Raw genomic sequence first — 18,877 nt, forward strand, 5'->3', positions numbered from 1 at the left:
TTTAGTTTTATTGATCTTTGCTATTGTTTCCCTCATTTCTTTTTCATTTATTTCTGATCTGATCTTTATGATTTCTTTCCTTCTGCTAACTTTGAGGGTTTTTTGTTCTTCTTTGTCTAATTGCTTTAGGTGTAAGGTTAGGTTGTTTATTTGAGAAACAAGGACTTTTAAATTTGAGTCTCTTTACTCTCACACTCAGAACTCTAGTCCAAGTTCCAATGTCTCCATAGACATCTCTTAACTCCAGTGGTTTTTCCATTCAAGTTCACCCTGTATATTGTTTTAAAGGTAACCTGTCTCAAACTCCATTTTTAGCAAACTTTCCCCTACTTTAAGAACCCACTCTTGGCCACAATCAAATCTAACTGCATAGCCCAACATGTCCTGCCTTTCAGCCCAAGCCCTTATCCTCCACACAAGTTTTGCCTTATCTCAATATTTCCTGGCAGTGTTCTTCATGTGCCTATGTGTATCTTGCCTACACTTGTCTCAACAGCTTTGCTAAACCATTCTCTGATCTGGAATGTCATTTTGACTCCCAATCCTTACCTGTCACTTGCTTTGAGAGCCAAATAATATTCTCACATCTTGGGCTGGTAACTCTTGCATGAGCCATCTGTCAGCACCTTGTATATAGTTTTTCATATATTGATATTTTCTGGCAATGGATATATTTTGAATATTATTCCTATCTCTTTAAATAAATTAGAGTGGCAGTGATACATAGTGACATAAGCTATTGTGGAACGTGGGCAAAAGCCACTACTGAACTTGTTTAATCATCTGGTAAATGTGAATATATCCTTGATGTAAGGATTAAATACCTTCTGCTAGTATGATGACTGGCACATAATAGATGGCCAATAGGTAGTAAACATTATTGCTTCTGCGAGCCTTTCAAGGGGTAGGAACTTGTCCTCATTTTGTACTGTTTCATGGCCATAACCCTTTGTGCACCCAATTCTGATCTGTGTACACAGAGGACAACCTATAGCTATATATTGGGTCCCTAAGTCAATGATGAAAATTCTGGTAAGTATGGTGAAATTCTATGTGTAAGTTTAGCTGGTTGTCTTGTAGAAATATAAACCTGAGTTATTAAAAGTAATCTCTCACAATGACTAATGAATTGGCCAAAATGGGAATTTCAGGATTGAAAATGTTGTTTGGTATTCCTGTGTTTACTTAAACTTTTTTGCAGGCCAGTTGTAAGTCTCAGATAATATGGAAAACTTTATTGTTCTTGAAAGAGAAAGAAAATCCAGAATTTAAAATTATTTGTCCTCCTCATCTTGATGAATTATCCAACACTTTTTCCAGGGGGGTGGCTTAGTTCTGAAAAGCAGGACTTACCAGAGATTTAAATCTTTACATTTATATAAGTAAGCATTTACAGACCGTGTATGTCCTTCTCCAAGTACAAAACACTAAATGACAGTAAAAACTGGTGGACCACTCAAGTTACTAGAGAATAGTATTTTTTCAGTAACATTTGCATCCTCTCTTTTGTTTATTATTCAGAATTTAGGCCATCACCTACAACCATAAAGGAAAACTAGTCATATGTGAAATACTTATAAATGAATTAAGCAACACAAAGAAAAATTCTTTGTTAGTCCAAGTTTTATAAATATGCTAACATAAAGTATATCCTTGCTCTATATTCATCACTCAAGTAACAAAATATACAATCTTTAATGACCTGTTAACCAACATGAAGCAAAATTAACCAAGGCATATTAACAGAATCCTTTCAGCTGTTTTTAGAAGCTGAATTGCATTTGGCCTCCCATGTTATTAGCACTACTAAGCAACAAAACCATAAGAAGTCCACTGAGCAATATCTGAGCAATGTATGAACAATGAACAACAAATTAATTACATATATAATCATTAACAAAATGTGCAATAATGCTTTCAGAACTCACAACCAGACAATTCACCATTTAATTACTACCTTCTACTGTCAGCCTTTCAAACTAGATTAATTTTGATACAAAGCTTTCTTTTCATTCTTTCAAATTGCTTATGTAATTTGTTTTAAAGAAATTACTCTTTCAAGTAAAATCACTTGCAATAGCTAAAACACATGTGCAGATGCAATTACACTCCTACATTTTAAAAAATATTACACTGGGAAAATTATATCTACTCCTGTGAAAGTATCTAATAACACTGCTTTATTAATCACCTTCAAAAAATTGCCATTAGAAATATTTTGGCCTACTTTTCTTTCATTTCTTGTCCCTGAAAGAAATCTCATCTCATAATTATCCTTTTCAGATTCTCCATACATTGGCTTGATTATAAGCAGACTTCTCCTGAGCTAAAATATAAACTATTTTCATTCCCAGAAGATTTAACCTCCTTTAGTCTCTAAATATTCACTGTCTAATACAGTAGCCACTAGCCATTTGAAATGTGGCTAGTTCAAAATGTGATGTGCTATAAGTATAATGTACACACAGGATTTTGAAGATTTAATACAAAAAATTAAAATATCGCATTAATAGTTTTTATAATGATTACATATTGAATAATTTAGATATATTAGAATAAATTAAACATATTACTAAATTAATTTCACTCTTTTTACTTTTATTATTGGGTGAGTTTTGGTAATTTGTGGCTTTCAAAGAATTGGTTCATTTCATTTAAATTGTTGAATTTATGTGCAAAGAGTTGTTCATAGTATTACTACATTATATTTTTAATGTCTGTGGGGTTTAGAGTGATGCCCCATCTTTCATACCTAATACTCGTAATTTTTGCCTTCTCTCTTTTTACCTTTCTCAGTTTGGCTAGAGGCTTATCAATTTTACTGACTTTTTCAAAGAACCATGCATTTCTCTGTTATTTTTCTGTTATCTGTTTCATTAATTTCTGCTCTTATCTTTATTTTTTGCTTCATTCTGCTTGCCTCAGTTTTAATTTGCTGTTATTTTTCTAGTTTCTTAAGGCAAAAACACAGATTGTGGATTTGAGACATCTATCCTTTTCTAATGTAAGTGTTTAATGCTCTAAAATGTACATTAGGCTATTAGAAAATTTAAAATTACATATATGTTCAATAAATGGTGCTGGGATAATTGGATATTCACATGTAAAAGAATGAAACTGAATCTGTATCTTACACCACTTACAAAAGTTAACTCAAAAGGATTAAAGACCATGAAACTCTTAGAAAACATAGGAACAAAGCTTCTTGACATGTGTCTTGGTAATAATGTTTTTGGATATGACATCTAAAGTACAAGCAACAAAATTAAAAATAAACAAGTGGGACTACATCAAACTAAAAAGCTGCCGCACAGCAAAGGAAACCATCAACAAAGTGAAAAGACAACCTATGGAATGGGAAAATAATATTTTCAAATCGTATATCTGAAAAGGGGTAAATATCCAAAATATATGAAAAGTCCTACAATTCAATAGCAAAAAAACCCAAATAACCCAATTAAAAAACGGGCAAGTGATCTGAATAGACATTTCTCCAAAGAAAATATGTGAAAGGCCAACAAGTACATGACAAGATACTCAACATCGTTAGCCATTAGGCAAATGTGAATTAAAACCACTATGAGAGGGGACTTCCCTGGTGGCACAGTGGTTAAGAATCCTCCTGCCAATGCTGGGGACATGGGTTCGAGCCCTGGTCCGGGAAGACCCCACATGACGCTGAGCAACTAAACCCGTGCGCCACAACTACAGAGCCTGCGTTCTAGAGCCCGTGCACTGCAACGGATAGTAGCCCCTGCTCGCCACAACTAGAGAAAGCCCACGTGCAGCATCAAAGACCCAACACAGCCAAAAATTTAAATTAATTAATTAATTTTAAAAAAAGAAAAAAGCACAATGAGACATCAACGCACACCTGATAGAATGACCATCATCAAAAAGTCAAGAGATAATAATGCTGGCATGGATGTGGAGATAAGGGAACCCTTGTGCACTGTTGGTAGGATTGTACATTGGTACAGCCACTATGGCAAACAGTATGGAGGATCCTCAAAATGTTGAAAATAGAACTACCAAATGATACATTTCTGGGAATATATCCAAAGGAAGTGAAAACAGTAACTCAAAAGATATCTGCACCCCCATGTTCATAACAGCATTATTTACAATAGCCAAGACACAGAAGCAACCTAAGTGTCCATTGATGGATGAGTGGATAAAGAAGATGTGGTATATACATACAATGGAATACCATTCAGTCATAAAAGAAAAAACGAAATCCTACCATTTGCAACAACATGAATGAAACTTGAAGGCATTGTGCTAAGTGAAATAAGTCAGAGAAAGACAAATAGCTGTATGATCTCACTTACATGTGGAATCTAAAAACAAAACAAACAAACAACAAAACTGAGCTCATGGATACAGAGAACAGATTGGTGGTTACCAGAGGCAGAAGGTATGGAGAGGGGGAATTGGAGTGAGGTGGTCAAAAGGACAAACTTCCAGTTATAAGATGTAACATACAACACAATGTCTAGAGCTAACACTACTGCATGATACGGGGGAAATTTGTTAAGAGAGTAAGTAAGGGAGTTCTTATCACAAGGAGAATTTTTTTTCCTTTTTTCCTTTTCTTCTTTCTTTTTTTTATTGTACCTGTATGAGAAGATGGATCTTAGCTGAACCTAATGTGGTGATCATGTCACAATATATGTAAATCAAACCATCATGCTGTATGCCTTAAATTTATACAGTGATGTATGCCAATTATCTCAATAAAACTGGAAAAATAAATAAATAAAAGTAAATATGAGGTTACATTTGTGGTTCACATTATATGTTTCTATTTATTGCTGCTCTAAGAAGTATAACACACTAGCAAAGTATTTTCTGTCTAACACATTAATAAAAGTTTAATAGCCTATGGGAACACTGAAGCAAAAATCTCAGGCTTTCAGAAAGCAGCTGCAACAGCCTTCAGTGGTTTGGGTTTCTCTAGTTCCGATTATGTAAATACTTCGGATATGTTTTGAGCTGAACTTAAAGTAAAAAAAAGACATGTCCTACGAAACTGAATCTAACAGTTCACGGTTCTTTAGAGTTCCCTCTGTACTGACAGAATAATTAGGATTTCTTTAAGAAAATCAGCCATTTGTATAACGTGAGTTACTGGGCTGAACGGTGAGACTGCTCTCTCACCTTCTCTGTCTTCTCATTTCACTGGCTTGACCCAGTGCCTGAAATTTGTACCATAGAAGCCCCCTTACTGGTCCTCTGAAACCTGGGGCTTTGGTTTCCTTCCCACCACTGTGTCTGCCGGACCAAGCAGTGGGGAGAACAGAGGGAGGAAAATGCCATGTGGATTTACAACAAGCTCAGGGACCACAGGTCCTCTGGTCAGAGAGGACCCCCTCTCTCAGAGATTCACGCACCTGCCTGTTGCCTCCATCTTCACCATCACTGGGGGATTGCCTGTGCTGGGGCAGAGAAAATAGAAAAGCACAAAGCAAAAGCAAAAGCACAGTATTTCCTCCCTTTCTGTCTGACTCACAGAAGTCCTCTTTCTAGTGCTCAGATCTGAAAGAGAAGACTTTTCTGGAACTTTTTCTGTCCATATCTGATGCATACTTCAGAGTGTCAACTTGCTTTTGAATCCAAGCTGGGTAATATTGAAGAGAGAAAAAACAATACTGCTGGCTTGGCGGTCTTTGGAATTTTGGTCTCTTTCCCTAACCTACGTGCTAGTCCCTCGTTTTCAGCATCCTCAGCACACATACATACTGCCAAGGTTTATAGTTGCGTTTAATGGAGACAGGGTGGAGGGTATTTATTCCATCTTTCCTGGAACTGGAACCAGTATCCAATTTTAAGACATTAAAAAAAAAAGGCAAAATTTCTAATCTCACTCAAGTCCCTGAACTTCAAATAAGTGTTAGGTGGGAGATGGAGGATACAGGTAATTTGAAGCTCAGAGCTAACCACAGAATCAGAAGTTTGATGTATTCTCCTGAGGACTAACAGCTAGAAGAACTTGTCATGAGAATGATATAGCCATGTTATTTGAAAACATCTCGAGTTTTACACATTTATACTTATAGTATATCTAAGATAAGTCTAGAGTTTAGAAAAGATGCATTCTGGCTAAGGCTAATCAGGTAGGAGTCGTACTAGACTTAAAACTAATAAACAAAACAAAATCCCCTCATTCTTGGTTAAGTACAATACTTACTTATGGCTTTTCTGGAGCAGAAGTATCTGTTGCCTTCTGGATAGAATGGAAAAGGTATATTTTACCCTGACATTTAATCTAACTCAGTATATTGAAGATTGGGAGTGGGGGTGAGTGGGTCCTATGCTACCAGCTACCATCTTACCTCTGCTACCCCTCACTTATATTTCTTGAACTGTCAGAGTTCTGCCTTGTCAGTCCAAATCTTGGACCAAGACCCTCTTTTCATGACTAATAAGGACTATGGGTTCTACTTTCCATTAAAAGTTTTTGCTTGTAGATTTATATTTTAAAGGAATACTTTAAAAATAATTAACAGCTTGGAAACTACAGGCTTATGATCTCAAAAATGTTAATTGTGATCCTGACTTTTGGCCAAGTTTTCAAATAGGAATATGTTGGTGACAAATCACATAAAGTCCAACCAACACTGGTTTAAACACTCACGAGTTCATCTATGTCACAGCAATAGTCCTAGGGCTCAGCATACTCTTCCACAGTATAAAAGTAGCATAAATAATCAGCTTATAAATTTATTCCCCTATTGTTGGACATTGTTTGGCTTCCAGTTAGGTTATTCTATCAAAAACATGTGAAAAGATGCTTAATATCATAGCAAAGCATCTTCATATCTATACCCTTACTAGTGCTTTCATTTCCAAGGATGAAGTCCCAGAGGTGAGGTTGCTGAGTCTCAGGATGTGAGCATTTTAAATTTTAATGCTTGCTAGTTTCCAAAATGATTGTGTTAATCCAAATTCTCACCAACAGTATAGTAGAATGCCCCTTTCCTCACATTCTCACCATCACTGAATGTTATCAATATTTTAAAATTTTAATGGTGTACAGGCAATTAAAAATTTATCTTTTTATCATTATTTAGTTTCATTTCTCAGGCCATTATTGACATTGAGCTTCTTTTTACATGTTCATTGGCAATCTGCCTCTCTTCTGTGAATAGTCTATTTTTTATTTATTTATTTTTGGCTAATTTGTCTTTCTTATCAACATGAAGGAGTATAACCCTTTGACGGTCATATAAATTGCAAATATTTTCCTTCCAGTTCATCGTTTGTCCTTTAAATTGGTCAGTGGTGTCTGGAAAACTCATATTCACCTCCAGGACAGCTCATAAATCACTTTCTCTGTCAAGCTTCCCCTAGTTTTCCTGGCAGAATTAGTCATTCCTTCCACAATATACCCATAATATTCTGTGCACACCCTTGTGTGCTGAATTATAACTACAAACTTTTTCCTCCTGATCAAGAAGGTATATCAAAATTCAAGTCAAAGAGACTAACATTATAATAGATATCTTAGCATATGATTTTCAGAATCATTTTTCCAAAAGTAGATCATTCACAAACTTCAAAATTTTCTTTTTATTTATTTATTTACTTATCATACCATCTTTCATTTTAAAGAATCTTAGTTCTGCTTCTCAACTATCTCTTCATGAAAACTCTTGTTTTCTTCTTCCTGTCTCTTTTCATTCATGAGTGTTGCCTTCAAAATCCCTAGAGGATGCCACCATTGCTCTTGCCCTCTGTTCCAGTTATCCACTGCTGTGTGACAAACCACTGCACATTCTAAAGACCTAAAATAACAATTATTTATTGTGCTCATGATTCTCAGGCAGGGCTCAGTGGGTAAGACTTGTCTCTGTTCTGCATAGGTCAGGTTGGAAGCCCAACCAGGTCTGGAGAATCAACTTTCAAGATGGCTCAAATGGCTCGCTCACAGGGCTGGCAAGTTGGTTGGCTGTTGGCCAGGATCTCAGCCAGAGATGTTGCTGGGACACTCAGTTCTTCTCCACATGGGCCTCTCCATAGTGCTCCTTGACGTACTCAGTTGGTTAGGTTCCAGGAGCAACTATTTGAAATTACAGGAAGAGAAAGCAGCCAGTCTCTTGAGACTGGACCGGAAACTGGCACCACATCATCTATGCTGTATTCTTTTGCTGAAAGCAGTCCCAGAGTCTGACCAGTTTTAAGGGAATGAACACAGACTCCACCTCTCATTGGGAAGAGTGCCAAAGACTTTATGGCCATCTTTAATCTACTGTAATCTTGTATATTGGGTCCTTCTAGAGTTGTCAAAAAAGTTGTCAGTATCTGCTATAACCAAGCCCTGCTCTGTTCCTTGCAGAAGTGTGGAAGATGCTTCTCTTCTTGTGGACTTTGTGTCACTTGGTGTCCCAGCTACAAAGCAATATAATGAGTGCTTCATGTTTCCCACAGGCCCTTCAACTTCAGCCAAGGAGCCCAACCTTGACTGCTAAACCAAGACAGGGATAAGATAGAGAGCATCCTTTCCAAATTTTGTACTCTTCAGGCTCTGTGCCAACAAAATTTTCTCCTTATAGAACTCCTTCCCCTCTAGTAAATCAACTCTCATCAACACTTCATTAAGTATGGGCATCCTCTGAACTGCGGCTTAGCCCAAACTAGTAACAAATTATTTGTGATATCTGCAGTCTTAATGTGCCTTAACTCCATGTCTGAGAAGCCTATCTCATGGACTCTCTAGCCTCTTAAACCAACCTATCTTATAAAAACAATATTTTATAAGATTGCCCATGGCACTTTCCAAATACAGAGAATGCTATTCAAGTTTTATTTCACTCCACAGCTCCACAATATTCACTGGAACTGAACATCTGGGAAAAGAAATACCCTGTACACTAGGAAAGTGTTAAGTCAGCCAGGGAAAATCACTGGGAAGTTTTGCTGTTTCACAGTTGTGAGAATACTATTTTTGTTTTTTAAATAGAAAAGTTCTCTATTCTCAAAAACCTAAAAGAGAAACTATACCGCCCACTAGTTCCCACTCCCCCAGGAACCCTGCATTGTTCCTACATTGTTTCAGTGACCTTTGTCAAAATGATCAGTGAAAATATGCCAGGTACTTTACATGTATAGAATACTAAGACACAGATCCCTTTGAACCAAAGATCAATTAAGTGTTGGAATTTGGAAGGTGCCAATTAATTTCACCTCTCTCTCCTCAAGATTCCAAATCAACTGAGAAATAGACATCAAGTTCAGATATGGATCAAAATATCTGCTCTTATTACTGGTAAAGCTGGACTGGAGGGTGGGTTTGATTTGACTTTCTACTTTTTCTCTTTAAAAATCTAGTCCTTGTGACCTGCCTAAGGAGACAACTGGGTCTGAGGTATAGAAACATATTTGGCTGCTCTGTGTAGGTTAGATTGTGGCCTTCCTCTTCCACATAGGGACATCTGGCCAAATCATGCAGAAGCAGAGAGAATAGAGAACCTGCAGCCCATGGGTAGCCAGAGTCTGCAGAGAGAGCCTTTGAGGCTGGCTTCCCCATGGTGGCCACTTCTTCCCCTAGTCTCACCAACTGGATAACACACCCCCCTCACTCCTAAAGGAAGAGAAGGGAAGAGAAGACATGGGTGAAAGCATCGTCCGCAACATTTCTGAGAGAGTAGAATTCCCTAACTTGTGGGTCTATAGGAAAACACGAAGGAGAGGAAACGAATCTCCTATATGAAGTAAACATTTAGGGTAAAACACTGCCATGACATAGATAATGTAAAATAGGTTAGTCCTCTTCCAATACTGTCCTAAAGAGTTCCATCACTTTCACAACACACATGCTATAAAATTTTCTCTAATATGTAAATATATGTAATTCAAGTCACACAGACTTACTTTATTAAAATACATTATTAAGATCATCATCAAGAAAGTGAAAAGATAACCTACAGAATGGGAGAAAATATTTGCAAATTCTATATCTGACAAGGAATTAATATCCAGAATATGCAAAGAACTCCTACAACTCAGTAACAAAAAAAAAGCAACCCAATTAAAAAATGGGTAAAAGACCTGAATAGACGTTTGTCCAAAGAAGATATACAATTGTCCAGTAAGCACATGAAAAAATGTTTAATGTCATTAGTCATTAAAGAAATACAAATCAAAACCACCACAAGATATCACTTCACATCTAATAGGATGGCTATAATTAAACACACACACATACACACACAGAGAAAATAACAAGTTTAACCAGGACGTGAAGAAATTGGAACACCTGAACATTGCTGATGGGAATGTAATATGGCACTGCTGCTGTGAAAAACATTTTGGTGTTTCCTCAAAGAGTTAGCATAGAAATGCCCTATGACTAGGCAATTCCACTCCAAAAGAATTGAAAGCAGGTACTCAAACAGATACCTGTACACCAACATTCACTGTAGCATTATTTACAGTAGCTGAAAAAGTGGAAATAACCCAAGTGTCCATGGACAGATGAGGAATAAATAAAATGTGGTATACCCATATATTTGAAAATTATTCATTCATAAAAAGGAATGAAGTTCTGATACCTGCTACAATATGGATGACTCTTGAAAACATTATATGCTAAGTGAAATAAGCCAGACACAAAAGGAAAAATATTACATAATTCTATTTACATGAAATACCTAAAACAGACAAATTCATAAGGGCAGAAAGTAGATTAGAGGTAACCAGGGAAGGGAGGAGTGGGAGTCTTTGCTTAATAGCTACAGAGTTTCTGTTTGGGGTGATAAAAAAGTTTGGGAAATTGATAGCTGTGATGGTTGCACAACATGCTGAATATAATTAATGCCCCTGAATTGTACACTTAAAAATGGTTGAAATTGCAAATTTATATTATATATTTTTTACCACAATAATAATTTTTTAAAATAATGTATTCACACTAAATATTCCAGTTTACAGCAGAAAATCACACTATTCCTTATTTAAGGAATAAGTTTTAGTAAGACTTTAAACCTTACTACTAATATATTTTGACTATTCATTTCTAACTAAGTGAAGAGAAACAGGACAAAAATAAACATTCACTGGGTCAGAGATTTAGTCAGAATCAGGGAGTCGATAGATTTATGAGTCAAGTCAGAGGTGAAATTTTTCAGTTTTTTATACCTTAAAAGGTCATTCTTCACTGAATGCTAATATCATATATTAAATACAAATACAGGAGCTAGGGTCCAGAGGTTTTCTTGGTTCTTACAGTTGTAATTCCTTTGCACAATAGCAATGTAGTTACTTGCAAGATGGATACTGAGGGATAGAACGTTCTCAGCAACAGTCGTAAGGCATTTCCAACCCCTCTTTTCCTCTTTGACCACCTGAGGACACAGTGTTGACAGTGGCCACAGACAGATCTTTGTTACCTGCTTACATCTCCCTCTCCCCTCTCCTGAACTTCTTCTTTCTCATTAAAAATAATCGAGTCTGGTTTGGGAATCTAGATGCCTTTAGGGAATGAACGCTTTTTCTACATGATTATGTTTTCCCCACCGAAAATAGGGAAATATTTTTTCTCTGGACACTCCACAAGAATGGTTAAGTACCCTGCTGAAAGGAAAATCAGATCTCTGGGGTATAAGACATTACCAACATTAGAAACACTCATAAAAATTCTGTGTTTCCAGAATTTTTTCCTTTAGTCTAAATTAATATGGTCTGAGATATTTTTCTTTTTTTTTTTTTTTGTGGTACGCGGGCCTCTCACTGTTGTGGCCTCTCCTGTTGCGGAGCACAGGCTCTGGACGCGCAGGCTCAGCGGCCATGGCTCACGGGCCCAGCCGCTCCGTGGCATGTGGGATCTTCCCGGACCAGGGCACGAACCCGCATCCCCTGCATCAGCAGGTGGACTCTCAACCACTGCGCCACCAGGGAAGCCCTGAGATATTTTTCAATGGAAGGCGGAAAATAGCTTTTCTATCAAATTTCTATCAAATTAAACATCCAAATTTCTCTGATATATTATCAACAGCAAGCACTTCTATAAATCATTGCATGTCTCCCCAGATTTCCTTTTTAGGTGTTTAAGGGTATCTGTTATTATCATAATTTTTCAAATAAAGAAAATGAGACAAGAGAGTCTATCTGCTTTGCCCAAAGCAGAGTGGACTCAGCACAGAACTCCTACACCCTCCCGACACTCCTAAGAGTACATTCTTCTTTATAATTAGAACAAATCCCAGGGCCCTGTGCATAGGAAAAGGACTGGAATGAACATTAAATATGAAATATTATTGGCTTATTGAACTACTAATGTTCCTATCATTCAAAAAGCTCATATTAAAAATGACTTGGTACAACAATTTTCTGCTACAGGTTAAGACTGTACCTACCCTAACAGCATAATAACTAGTACATTGATTAAATTAGTGCTCTATCCATTTGAAATATGGAATTCACATTTTTCTTATTTAAAAAAGTATTTTGTCAGCAAATCTGAAACAGACTTCAGACTCCTTGATTTTTTTTTAACCAAAACGATGCTACTACTTTTTTTTTTTTTTTTTTTTTGCGGTACGCGGGCCTCTCACTGCTGTGGCCTCTACCGCCGCGGAGCACAGGCTCCGGACGCGCACCCGTTGCGGAGCACAGGCTCCGGACGCGCAGGCTCAGCGGCCATGGCTTACGGGCCCAGCCGCTCCGCGGCATGTGGGATCCTCCCAGACCGGGGCGCGAACCCGGTTCCCCTGCATCGGCAGGCGGACGCGCAACCACTGCGCCACCAGGGAAGCCCCGATGCTACTACTTAACATTTCTTGGGGGTAAGTGGCTGGTTCGGTTCGTTGGGTAAGGTGGGGTGGGAGAGGGTATGGGAGATAGACATTAAGAGGTCATGGTTAGAGGCCTGCGTGAAGCCAAAAGGCCTTTTTTTTTTTTTTTTTGGCGGTATGCGGGCCTCCCTCTGCTGTGGCCTCTCCCGTTGCGGAGCACTGGCTCCGGACGCTCAGGCTCAGCGGCCATGGCTCACGGACCCAGCCGCTCCGCGGCATGTGGGATCCTCCCAGACCGGGGCGCGAACCCGGTTCCCCTGCATCGGCAGGCGGACGCGCAACCACTGCGCCACCAGGGAAGCCCCCCAAAAGGCCTTTTTACTTGAGACCTCATGTTCTTAGATCCACGTGCAGAGAGGCAGAATGGTCCCACTATTCCACTGCTTGTTATGGTAAGATCCGCAATAGATATGAACCTTTGATTCATCCTCTCCCAATCATTTTTACAGATAAAAGCGTGAAGTCCAGAAGGCTAGTCCACAGCCAGAAGACTGGCATTAAAGGACAAGACTTTAAAATTGAGAATCACAAGCACCTTCTAAAGATGGATCCTCTTGATGGAAAACACCTTGCACTTTGCTGAGCTCCTGAACGGATGTAGGTATGCAAATTTGAGCATAGTTATTAAGGAGAGATGAACTGCTCTGCTTACGAAAGAATTCTCCCTGGAGTTGTGGGCCTGGACAGGAATAGGGTTGGTGGGGAAAGAGGTAGCCTGAGAGACCCAGACTGCTGTGAGCTTCCCCACCACTCACAGTTCATCAGTGTACCCAAAAGTGCTGGCTGGGCATGAATTGCTAGCAGGACCTGGGGAAGGGATGTAGCTTCAAATCCAGGTTAACTTTAGAAACAGTCGGCAGGTACATATGAAGGGGCTGGGGACACAGGAGACCTTGAGAAAGTAAACCTCTGTGGATGGGCAAGAATTGCAAGGAAGTGTTGGGTTTCCACAGTTCATAATATTGAGCTTTTTGTGTAGCAGCAAAACCTTGAATTGTTGGCCAAACAACACTAGTTAGCAGCACAATTAGTGCTAAAACATAGGTCTTTTGATTCCTGGTTCAATGACTGTTCACATCATCATGTGTTTTTTAAGATATACAAAGGACTTCCTGGTCACCAGGGATTTCTTCCTTGAAAGACAGCCCAGAGCCCAGAGCAAGGAGCTGTCTACACAGGAGAATAAATTCTGGATTCTAATAGCTCCCTGCTTCAGTACTAATTCTTTCTTCAACTTCTCAGTCTGATTTACCCTTTTACTTTTACTGTGGCTGTTGGTATATGTCAGAAGCAGAACAGATCTGCCTCTAAATCTAGGAAGCAAGTGGAAATTCCAGCCTAGATGTCCAAAGAAGCCAGTAATATTAAAGTACTAAAGACACAGAACATCTAGTCACTGCAGCCTTCTGAATCAAACCTCTTTGATCTTAGTGATGACATTCATTTGCCTAAGAGGGTTATTACTCACAGAGTTGGCTGCTGCACAGAGCTCCATTCTCAGAAGGAGAAACCACTTGGAGTTTAACGTCTCACCTGTCACTGTCTTGAAATTCTTAACAATTTTATCTTTGACTGTGTGTTTTATAAGTGAAGTCCAATGGGACAACAGAGGAAGTGCTGGGGGATGGGAGCTTCATCTCGAGTGTGGTCCTGCCCTCCGGGGAGAGAATCTCTTTGCTATCCTGTCTGCTCCCCCCGCCTCCGCCCCTGCTCAGTGAACTCTGTCATCTGCCCTGGCAGGGGTCAGGGCACAGCTCGGGAAAGGGTGGGGTTAGGCCCACACCCTCTGCATTGAGCTGGGACTGACGCCCAGTGCCTGTGAGGGGCTGCACTCACCCCACATATATCCCCATGGCTGAAGGAGCCAGACATTAAATAGCAGATTAAAAAAACACCATGACAGGCCAAGAAAAAGCTTTTTCCTGCTTTTTGAACAGGGAGTCCCACATTTTCACTTTGCACAGGGCCCCACAAACAACATTCTTGTCTCTGATTAGATACCTTATCTGGCACTCTCAAACCAACACTGTTTTTAGATTCTTAACTAAATAACCACAACATATAGGTAATAATAACTCTATTAAAACCATTCTTTGGTTTCAAGAACTCTTAATATTAAATATAAAATCAGATATTTTCAATAGCTCAAGAGGGAAAAAACCTCTATATTATTTTTGCCAGCAGGTCTCATTAACAATAGGAAGTTTGGATCTGTTGTTGTAGCTTGACAGTATGTTGCATGAAATGGAAAAATGATGGAATTTTTTTTTTTTCCACTGAGACAGCCAGGAAAAAAAAGGTACTTATTTCTCCACAGTGAAAATATTATCAGTCCATATTTTCTATCACATTAGGGAAAGTTGAAAAAAATCTTGTTACTTCTCTCCAATGTTGGTGTTTGCTCATAAATAACTATAGTGTTTTTCCATTACCTATCTGGCACTATGTTAATCTGGCCATAGGCCAGTGGCATCAGGGGAATAAAGAGGAAGTGTAAGAAAGAGCTTTTTATTCCTTTTTAATTTTGTATCTGCTTCATATCTTAATATCTTACCTTGAGCTTGGCCAAAAGAAGTTCATGATCATGAAGAAGTTTTTTAGTTTCATCTTGATTGCTTCCAATTTCCAGAAGATTGGGCTGTGATTCAGCCAACTGAAGTTGTACCCACTTGCCACACTGAAAATAAAAATGAAATAAAATGCACTTTTAGTTCCTCTTGTTCCTTCCCTTTCACCCTTCTCCTTTTTTTTCTTTTCTTTTTTTAAGCTTCCAGTTACACCGTGAACACTTTATTCTTTCCACAGAGATAGACAGGCCTCACGTAAATTGAAATAGAACAGGTCTAACATAAATCCATGCCCTGCCTTTCCTTCTTTTTTTTTTCTGCTTAGGATAAATTCCTTTCTCTTAGCATACTGGATTTAAATTCAAAATTCCCAAATGAGGAATATATGCAGTAGATTATGTATTATTGAAGAGTACAAAATTATAGAATAATTCACACACTTTTACATTCTCTCACTCACAAAACTGAACTCTATAAAAATAGTGATTTGAGCAAGTAGGGTGCAAACTTCACCAAAGGGAAAAGGTTTCATAAATGTAATTTAGGCTGATTAGTGTCTTTACACTGACCTTGCTGAGTCAACCAGAAAGAATAAACAGCAGATGAAGCAACTGATTTTCCGCTTATTCCAAAGTTAAAACAATATTTTCCAAATTTTGTTGTTGAATATTCAATAAGGTATGTATAAAAATGTCAGTGAAATTAGATGTGTGACAACTGCTATCTGAATGCAGCCCGCTTGTTTTCCACACTCAGGAACCCTTTCATTGCTCCAAGATATAATTCATCATTGCATTTCCTAAGGAATTGCTTTTCTAAGAGAAACAACCATTGAAGCAAGAGGAACCGCTATCAGGCATGTGCACGTGGCTAAGTGAATTGCTGAAGAGAAATGAGAAACCACATGTCTATTCTAGATCATTAGACTGTTTAGAAATGAGAAGTCCATATAGAGCAGACACAGGCACTTCTACTCCCTTCAGATGGACTTCCCATTTTGAATAGCTTGGGGTTTATTCCATATGGGATGGCAGTGAACTACGGGAGCTGGGGAGGGAGGATGGAGGGAACATTCTTAGAAACACAGTTCAGTTAAAATAAGAGTTTCCAGTACAATTTTAGAGGTTACTGTCAATTTACCTCTGATTCTTTTATCATTTACTCTGTATGCATTCTTCCTCATCCTACTCTAAGAAATGTTTCATATTTAAGGGAAAGAAAATTTAACTTTCTTTAAAAACAGAAATTTTTCCTCTTTTCCCTCTCTGCTGAAATTTGCAGTTACTCAAAGCATCATAAAATCAAACACAAATGATCAATTTTGCTACTTTTGCTTCAGGCTTCTTTCCATGTCCACTCATTGCCTTTGAAAAGAATAGAGGTCAAGGGACACGGCAGGGGTTCTGTTTATGTAGACCAAGTCTTAAGAGCCCTGGGGAATCGGCCTGGGTAGGCACACTTTGCATTCAGTGCTTCTAGAGTGAATCATTTTGCTCAATGTCCAGTGCTGCTTTCCTGTTAGGAATTTTTACATTAGCATAAAGTTCGAAGCAATTAAGTGAAAGTAAACAGGCCTGTTGTCTATGCTTCTTACAAAAGGCCAGAAAAGTCATTCAATTAAGCTTGGTGGGGCCCTGAAAGTAACAGGCTGTGGTGAGCACCAGCTTGTTTGCTGAATTCCCTTCATTAAACACTGAATTCCTGAGGTGGTGAGTTGTCTAAATCCAATCATAAGGCTTCAGGGATTTTTTACAGGACATATTCATAGGAAATAAAATCATAGATGCCTTCTTCAACCTAAAGATGTGTGGTCACCTTTGCAAACTGTTTGACATAAAACATGCAAAAACCTTTAAGCCCCTAGTGGCTTCAACTTCCTGCTGTTAAGGGCAAATTTGACACATGCCCTCAGCACTTTCCCTGGTAGGGTCTTTATTCCCCCAACCATGTGACAAGGATTTACTAGTGTCTTTACCATGTCAGAACCAAAGCTGCAGAGGGCACATGTCACAGTCTCTTATTAGGTGTTTCCTGCACTCATCATGCCAAAACAATGCCACCCCTTATCTGCTGGGACCCTCCTCTTCCCTCCTTCATCACATCCACTCTTAAAAATCACAGACATTTCCCAGGTCCACTGGACTCCAGCCTGGCAATCACAAACTTTTAATCACAAATGCTTTGTCTTTAAAAACCAAACTGAAAGTATATGGTAGAGTTTGTTGTTGCTCTTTAGAAAAATCAAGCTGCTTATAGATGTTTTCTGGCTAACTGAAAGAGAAACTCTAGCAACTGGCTGAAACTTAAGAGGTTTTTCTCTTAGTTGCAATTTAAGAAAGCAATAAGATGTACCTGCTGGGTTATTTTCTATATGCCGTGTACTGCCGATTGTGTTGGAATGTTCTTTAGGATTATCAGCACACAGCAAGAAGCCCACAGCTACACAGAAAAAAGGAAGTTGTCAGCTTACCTTTATGATGGCTATAACGATTTTGGAGTCCCCAGCCTGCACAGCTACTGAACTGACTGTTGTCGTAGAAAACTCCTCACCAGGACTTCCTTGGCTGGACATGGTACATTAGAACCAGAGTTTACGCTTTGGGCAGCCTCCGTACAGATGTGTGTCTGCTGGTCATTTCAGAAGGCAACCACCGGGGTTACTTGGATTCATTCAGGGCAAGAGCTCCCCTCACACTGATTACTCTGCCGAAAGGAAAGAACAGGAGGTTAAAAATAGACAACCCCATTGAGTTTATCATGAGAGAGAGAGGAAAGAACGGGAGAGAACCGCCACACCCCTAGTATGGTAACACTGAATGCCTGTTATTTTGGCTATTATCTTAAATGCAGAGGGCAGCTTCTAGCTCTCTATCAGCTGATGTTTGATAGCAATGGAAAAAGAATTACATCCTCACAACCCAAATTACTTTAGCCACTGAATCTATACAGTTTTGGTGGGCTTTGAAACCAGCCAGTCATTAACCTGGGTATCAATCTTTTCAAAATTTTTGAAGTCTCCTCCATGCAAAGAAAACTCCCAAAAATGTACTTTAAAAATAAGTTCTGGTATTCGTTTTGGGATTAAGCCACAAAATTGTTTGAAATATCTTTTGGATTAATCTGTTTTCCTAAAACTTACTGCCTTTTGTCAAATGAAGTTTATATGAAATGGTCACATTTTCTCAGTCTCAGATTTCTTAGGGACATTTTAAAAATATTTCAATGAGCAGTTATCAACAGATATCTACCAAGTCAGGATTTCTTTAAGACCATCTACTCCACTGAACAGTATTTTCAAGTTCAGTTGCACAACTACTAGGAAGTAATATACTTTGCTGTTACTTTTAATTGCAGCAGGAAAATGTTTTGGGTTTTTTGGATTAAAGGTTAACACTATGTATATTTTGCTACACTTTTTAAAAAAAGGATAACATTTTACTTCAGATTCGGTTTTTACTTTTACCCCATGCCTTGGTGCAGGAAAATTATAGACAGCTTAAATCAGAGCCCAGGATC

The 18,877-nt window shown here is 38.5% G+C and overlaps 1 protein-coding gene across 12 annotated transcripts in view; it reads right to left on the reverse strand.

Moving 5' to 3' along the window:
- Positions 1-17,947, reverse strand: part of CCDC141 (coiled-coil domain containing 141) — a 210,708-nt gene extending 192,761 nt beyond the window's left edge. For 11 of the 12 annotated variants that reach the window (XR_008618774.1, XR_008618778.1, XR_008618777.1 and 8 more), the window contains exons 1-2: positions 17,832-17,947; positions 15,349-15,471 (exon numbers count right to left, since the gene is read on the reverse strand). Coding sequence is in view for 5 of the 12 variants with exons in the window: in XM_055088821.1 (XP_054944796.1) it covers positions 15,349-15,471; positions 17,832-17,933 (225 nt within the window). In the remaining 7 variants the exon portion in view is untranslated. Of the gene's footprint in view, positions 1-15,348; positions 15,472-17,831 lie in introns of those variants that run through there. The other variant, XM_055088822.1, reaches the window with a different exon arrangement.
- Between the last annotated feature and the right edge of the window lie 930 nt (positions 17,948-18,877).

This window comes from Physeter macrocephalus, chromosome 2 (genome assembly GCF_002837175.3).
Source record: "Physeter macrocephalus isolate SW-GA chromosome 2, ASM283717v5, whole genome shotgun sequence".
Classification (NCBI taxonomy): domain Eukaryota; kingdom Metazoa; phylum Chordata; class Mammalia; order Artiodactyla; family Physeteridae; genus Physeter; species Physeter macrocephalus.